Genomic DNA, 7,394 nt, shown 5'->3' on the forward strand with positions numbered 1-7,394 from the left:
AACAATTTTTTTTTTTTTTTTTTTTTTTTTTTTTGTGCGTAATTCCTAGACAGGATTGTATCATTTAATTCATATTGAAATTGGTGTTTTGATGGTGAATTTGTTTTTCATTCAATGGGAATTCATATATTTTACATGAGAAGAATCTATGAATATTCAGCTTTCCGTTTACTGGATCCGCCACTGATTCTCTCACCTTGCTTTAATAGTATACTACGCAAAGGTCAACTGCTAGCTGCTGATGATAAACATAAAAAGATGGAGCTTAGTGCAGAACTGTTACAAAGTTTACAAATTTGCGGAGATTCGGTCCATATTAAAGACGATTCTTTCAAGTCCTTAATAAATGTTGTTATTGAAGATTTATTGGGGAGTAAGTCAGGTATATAGTAACCTTTCGATGTGTAATTCACAAGCAGATTTTTTTTGTAGGCTAGCCTAGCCTAGGCCTAGGCCTAGGCCTGGCCTTCCATACACACACACCCGCCGCCGGTCACGGGTTGCTTGAGAGGTGGGCCTAGGCCTATCCGGGTCAACTCGGCCACAAATCAACTCGGCCACAAGTCAACTCGGCCACAAGTTATTTAATGTAAATCTAAGTTTTTGCATCCTTTTTCTTCAATATATGATTGAAATAAAGTACACAGTATGTTTTAGTAAAACAGGACCACCACACTACTAAAGAGATTTGAATGCTGTTGCCTATGAATTAAAAAGAGTTATTTATTAATGTGTTCGTCTTCTGTTTACTCACAACATTCTACTTCAACAATAATATTAAACAACAATAACGACAATAAATTAGTAATATTTACATTAATAATACTAATTAGTCATTATGACGATAATAAATGTGATAATAACAACAACGACATTAATACTGTAGTAATATTTATTTTAACAAATTGTAATAATACTAGTATGGTAATAATAATGATATTTAAATATCAATTTTAGTAACTAATTAGTGATAATAATGATATTGAAGGTGATAATAGCAATAATACAATAATAAATTTTAAAAGATAATGTTGATTTTTATAATAATAGTAATACTAATTGGTAATAATAATAATAATGATACTTATAATACTAGGCCTACTTAGTAATAATAGGGTAATAATATCAATAATAAAGGTGACAACAAGAAACAATAATATTAATAATAATATGAGAAAAATACTAATAAAACGCCAATAACAACAACTTTTTAAATTACTATTATTAAAATTATAATACTAAGACTAATAAATAATAATAATAATATGAATAATAATAATAAAAAATCGAAAATTATTTATTATTTATATGGTACTATAAATATATGTACTGTACTATATATGTATATGTAATAATAATAATAGCAAAAATTTGAACAATATATAATGTTAATGCTAAGACTAATAATATTAAAACTAACGGTAATAAAAAAAACAATAATAACAACAATGACAACAATAATAACAGCAATAATAATAACAATTAGTAAAATGTAGTACCAGTAAATGACTTATGGCCGAGTTGACCAGTAAATGACTTGTGGCCGAGTTGATTTGTGGCCCAGATGACTCGTGGCCGAGTTGACTTGTGGCCGAGTTGACTGTAGCCAAACTTTTTGTGGCCGAGTTGACTGTGGCCGAGTTGGATCGAATTCGCCTATCCTGCCTGTGTGATCCGTAGGTCTGGGCTAAAAAAAAGAAACGACCTAGGCCCTAGACCTAATCATTATTGATAATTTTAACGTCCATAGGATATATTTACGTGACCGTAAACAAATCAGTGAACGATATCTTTGCGTGAAATAATGCATCATCGGTCACGTAAATTTATTGATTCTTTATTTGGTAAAATGTAGGTTAATGTGAATTCAACTTTCAGCACTCGAAATTAGCGTCGGCCCAAGCTAACCACGACACTGATTTAATTTTAATTATAATTTTGATTTTATTATTAAGCGTAATTTATTTTTTAAATTTTTCTACAATAGATCCCTTGCAATGTTTAGGGCGCCGCCAGCGTTTCAGCCAGGTCCAATGTAAACATTGCAAGGGGTCTATAGTATGTAGTATTATTAAATAAATTATTAAATCATTGTTATAACTTTTCAAAAATATAAGTGACATTATCAGCTGGAAATATTTGTGTTCTTTTCATTGTACTCATGTCATTTGTTGAATAACATTTTAATGTCTTCATTCAAACAAATTTACAGACACTAACAAAAACAACAACATTGTTACAATATAGTCTAGTTGGGTCGAGAATCAAGCCACTAGCCCCAATCGAGTGCGAAGAAGAACATTGAAAAAGGCCAAGTTTATAGAGCATGTTATTCACACTCTAGGAACTGCCAATCTTGTTTTTGTGACGACGTAGCAAATGTGTTTGAATATAACATTAAAAAGATTTGTTTGGTTTTGCTTTATTCTGTATCTTACAGAAAATACACACATGTTGTTAACTTCTTGTTTCATAGCATACTTTGTAGAGGTGGATCACATGCTCTCTAAACGTGGTCTTTCTCGATGTTCTTCACGCTCGATTGGGGCTAGCAGCTCGACTCTTAACCCGACTAAAGACTAATAACAATGTTGTTTTTGTTAGTGTCGGTAAATGTTGTTGAATGAAAAAAATTAAAATTTTATTTTCTTTGTGATGATTGACTACAACATTACAAGCTTAGGCCTAGAAGAATATAGTTTTGATGTCGTGATAATTGAGTGCTAGATTTAGCAGGGAACCTCCATGTTTTGGCGTAGGCCTAGTATTGTACCTTATCATGTGTATTCATTCAACAAATAATGTAAAATGTAGTAAGAGTAAAATGAAAAGAACACAAATATTTCCAGATGATCATATTACTTTTATTCGAAAAGTTATCACAATGGTTTAATAATTTATTTAATGATGTTTGAAGTACATACTATTGTAGGAAATTAGATTACATTTAATAATAAAAACAAAATTATAATCAAATCAGTGTGCGGCTTGGACCGACGCTGATTAACCAGAATCGATAAATTTACGTGACTGATAATGCAAGTTTACGAAAGTATGACTGCGTATATTTTATTTATTTAATGTAACTATATCGTTATACTGATTTTTTTATGTCATGTAAATATATCCACTTCCTAAAGTAAAATAAAAGGTGTGGACCATGTACAAATGTGCCAAGATCAAGGCTAGAGTAGTAGTAACTCAGCTGTAAAGGCCAACTCAGACAGTGTCAGCCGACGAATTATTAAACATGTTTAATATTCTACGACGTGACTGCCCCCGACGCACACCATCGCGTCTGCGTTTAACTCACTCAGACCCGACGCGACAACAAATCGCGTCGGGCTGCGTCGTACGACGCTGTCTGAGTTGGCCTTAAAATGTCTTCAATGTGTTCAACCATCTGCAATGCATTTCGGTGTGTCCATGGCATAGGTAGGCTTATTATTAATATTACTTTCAGCTGCAGGCAAAAAAAAAAAAATAAATACATAAAATATCATTTTCTCCATTTCTCCTCCGAAGTTTCTGAAATAGGATCCCGAAAGACTTCAATCCATCATGCCAAAAATCACAGTTGTTTCCAAAATAATCCTTCTTTCCTAATGTACAATACAATAGTCCTTTTCTATGATTCTGTATCCTTTGGCAAAATCTGCTATTCAGACTGTAAAATAGGATTTGAGCAGTAGATAATTTACGCCTATAAATCCATCTGCGCATTTTGAAAATAAAGGCTGATTTTGGTGCAGAATCTTACTGTAGACCTTGGCCTGCATACAACTAATGTATTCACAATAGTTACGATTTTGCGCACTCACGTTTACCTAGAAATTTTTTGAAGTATGTTTGAGTTGCTTGTTGATTAAAGGAAATCTTTGATTTCATTGGTAGGTGATGGGGAGGTGTCAGGGATTGAAGCAGCTATATACAAGCAGTCCTATGGTGCATTAGCTACATTTACTTTAGAAGCTGCGAAGTATGATGCATCTGCTTCAAACATAAGGTAAAGTATTAGAAATAACCCTACAGATGTTTGCATTAGACAATGTAAAATATCATTCATATTGTTTTAAAGTATGAAGAGGGATAAAGGATTTAATCCATTGGACCAAAAATTAATTTGCCTATCTAAATAACGTTATTTTGATGACCAATCTCTAATATTGTGGTCTAAAAGCACAATGTTTTGGGCCTACTAAGCCATAAAAACTCCCGCATGAACCCTGTCAGTAATTTTTATTCCGGAATCCAGACTGAGGCTCTATTTGGCCCCTTGGTTCATACCCCGCTGGTGAATATGTCGGAGCCACCACTGCTTTTATTCTTTTAATCCTCAGTTTGCATTTGGTTGATAGGGGTTTGAGCAATCACAGGCAAGCCAGGGGCAGATTTTAGGGAGTCCCCCCCCCCACCTTTTGGAAGGTAAAAAAAAGAAAGGAAGAAAAAGAAAAAATTGATCGCCCACAACGCCTTAGAGGTTATTTTCAGGCGTCTAGAATGGGAAAATTTTGAGGAGAATTTGCCTGGACCCCCTAGGGTAGTATTATCTTGATCAGCCCCATTTTGGACACCTCCGCCCCTGGGTAAGCTACCTGCCTAAATGTTTTAGGCAAAAACTTTTGTGACAATAAAGCATTCTTTAATTGTGTACATTACTATGTAAATTACCTTCTTGGGAATGCTTTTCATTGTAACAGTGCCAAGCTCAAAAGGTCATTAAAGGTCATTTTCACTTTATGTATTAAATCAAATAGAATTCCCTTCATATTTCCTATAAAAGGTAATTTATTGTGTAGCTATGTTAGAGTCCAATGAAAGACAAGTACAGTAAATAAATAGGAAGAACTAAACCTCCTTTATTATTCATAAAATGTATTATTAGCCTATCCAAAGGAGTTACTCTCTTGGGGGTCTATTGTATTCGACTATGTTCTTCTAGTTTGTCGGTTGTATTTGGTGGTGACAGAGTCCTAGTTTAAAATATTACTTACTTTTAATTGTTAGCCTTATGATATGAATTTATATTTTTACAGCTGCTTATAGCTTCATGCACCTGAGGAAAGTACTAACAAAAGCTTGAGCAATATCTGTTACTTTTTTTAATGATTTATGAATTTCTCTTGACGGCTTTATTTCTGTCTAGTTCCTTATTAGAAGATTGCAAGTTTTCCGCTGATAGAACAGAAATGTTTAACAAAATTTTTAAAGAGAAAAAGCCAGCCTTGAGAGCCATGCTGTCAAGAATAGGGAAAACTCCAGCACATGTTGTTGATGTTGATTGGCGATTAGATTACTATATGAAGGTATTGCTCCTCCTACAATTAATATATCATAATTTAAATCAATTATATTTAACCAATTTTGCAATTCTTGGGTTTACTGTAGTTACAATTATTGATTATAATGTTATTTTATTTAAAGTATGTTGATTTTTTTTTGTTTTTTTGTTTTTCAGAATAACTATTTAGATAAAGTGAATAAACCAACTTATTTGATAACATTAAAGACAGAAGAGAATGGAAGCAGTCAATTAAAAGATGTTCAGTTTGGGTGCACATTAGAACAACTTCAGGTCAGTAACATATTTGGAAGTGGATACTTAGATGTTACAATGCCTGTTTGTTTTTGTTATACTGTAGTTAGTGAGGGCGGTATTCAAGCCTAAAAGTAAAGATAGACTAATTTGAGTTACTATAGCCAGTAAGTAATACTTTCTATTACTTTTATTGTATTCTCCACCTAGTAAGTTGCCACATACTAAATATCTTGATGATTGTCTCCACAGGATTTAGTTGGTAAATTGAAGGACGCCACCAAGAGCCTAGAAAAAGCAACACAGATTTGATAACTTCATTTTCAAAAAACGATACGAATTTATTAGAAAGTACTGTAATTTTGAACGTTTTTTGCTAGAAATATGTTACAATATATTTTAGTTTTAAACTGTGTAGTTATTTCTGTATAAACTTTCAATTAGCATTATACACACTGAGGCTTAAGTATAAACATTCCTTAATCAATATGATATTGCTCATGATTACAGTTTTTGCTTGTAAAATTATCATGCTCATCATTTACATATACATTGTTTTAATAATGTTGTTATACAAAAATGAATATATTATCTATATTTGTATTAAAAAAATAATAAAACTATTTTATTTCCTTGATGGTTACCTAATTTGAGGCAGAAGAATTTGCAGTCACCTTACTTAAGTCAGAAATACCACTACCACTTGTTATGAAGTTTATCATTACCACAGAGTAACTAAAAATAGTTTACATCAGTAAAAAAAAAAAAAAAAAAAAACTTTTGTTTTTAATTGATGGAAAAGATTTTGTATTCCAGACTACAGTTGAAATGTCGAATCCAAAACGGCATTGAAAAATTGTTTGACTTAGATGAAATTTGACTTATGGATGGTTAATTAATGGAAAACGCAAAAATTTGGCATGTAAAATAAGATCAACTTAGAAATTATTTGAGTAGGTCAAAGTGGACTTGGGCAAGTTTAACTGTACTACATGGAAATTTCCTTGATAACTGTTGCATAGGCTAAATACAGTTTGCAAACTACTTTATGTCACATGGTGAAAGCAACAATATATATTACAACACAATTGCTCCCCTCCCTTGCTAGAGACTACAGTACCATTAATAGACTACAGTACCATTAATTATGTTATGTTAATACAGTATTACAGTACCATTCATCAACCTTGAATACCAGGCCCGTAGTGTGACTTAATTGGTGTGAGGTTCGTTTCAGTGGGAAGTGGACCCTTTGAAAACTATTATACAATAACATAATATTGTTAGCTGGGAAAGCCTGATAAATGCCGACTTGAAATACTTCTGGCTTGTATGATCTCCGATATCTGGAGAACATTGTAAATGTATCTACGAATATAAATTTTTTCGTTTTTAAATGCGGACTTTCTCCAGTTTTTGGGCGGTTCGTCGTAACCCCCTTAAACCCCCCCTACCCCACACGATGCTACGGGCCTGAATACTTATGTTACTTTTGCTATCATAAGGTAATAAAGAGTATTACATATTACTCTGTAGCGGTACTACTATACAGTATGTTGCATTAAAGCCCATGGTCATACCATTTTACAATATCATATACTTATATTATCTTAGTATGAATGGTTGACTTTGAAAACGTATATAGTATATAGACAACCACAATTTTTTGTGCAAGGGTTGAAGAGATTAGTTTGAATTTGCTGTTTGTGAACAAATGCACAGTATTGTATTCATTAACATGTACAGTACTGTACATGCAATGTGAGATTATATAGATAGTATTTATAACAACACTGTTAGATAACTTATTATGAAAGGTTTTTTGTTTTTGTTTTTGTTTTTTTTTTTGTTAGGGATA

The 7,394-nt window shown here is 32.4% G+C and overlaps 1 protein-coding gene across 2 annotated transcripts; it reads left to right on the forward strand.

Annotated features, from left to right (window-relative positions):
• Nucleotides 1–218: 218 nt before the first annotated feature.
• Nucleotides 219–6,313, forward strand: LOC117109129 (COMM domain-containing protein 3-like). 2 transcript variants are annotated; one of them, XM_033251381.1, is made up of 5 exons: nt 219–382; nt 3,895–4,006; nt 5,147–5,306; nt 5,459–5,575; nt 5,789–6,313. In XM_033251381.1, the coding sequence occupies exons 1-5, from the start codon at nt 259–261 to the stop codon at nt 5,846–5,848; spliced, it is 573 nt and encodes a 190-aa protein (XP_033107272.1). In that variant the 5' UTR covers nt 219–258; the 3' UTR covers nt 5,849–6,313. The 2 variants fall into 2 exon arrangements, with proteins under 2 accessions (XP_033107272.1, XP_033107273.1); XM_033251382.1 differs by having other exon boundaries at nt 221–373.
• The last annotated feature ends 1,081 nt before the right edge of the window (nt 6,314–7,394 follow it).

The sequence above is a fragment of the Anneissia japonica genome, unplaced genomic scaffold (genome assembly GCF_011630105.1).
Source record: "Anneissia japonica isolate Jap-2015-1 unplaced genomic scaffold, ASM1163010v1 scaffold288023_len281633_cov177, whole genome shotgun sequence".
Taxonomy (NCBI): Eukaryota; Metazoa; Echinodermata; class Crinoidea; order Comatulida; family Comatulidae; genus Anneissia; species Anneissia japonica.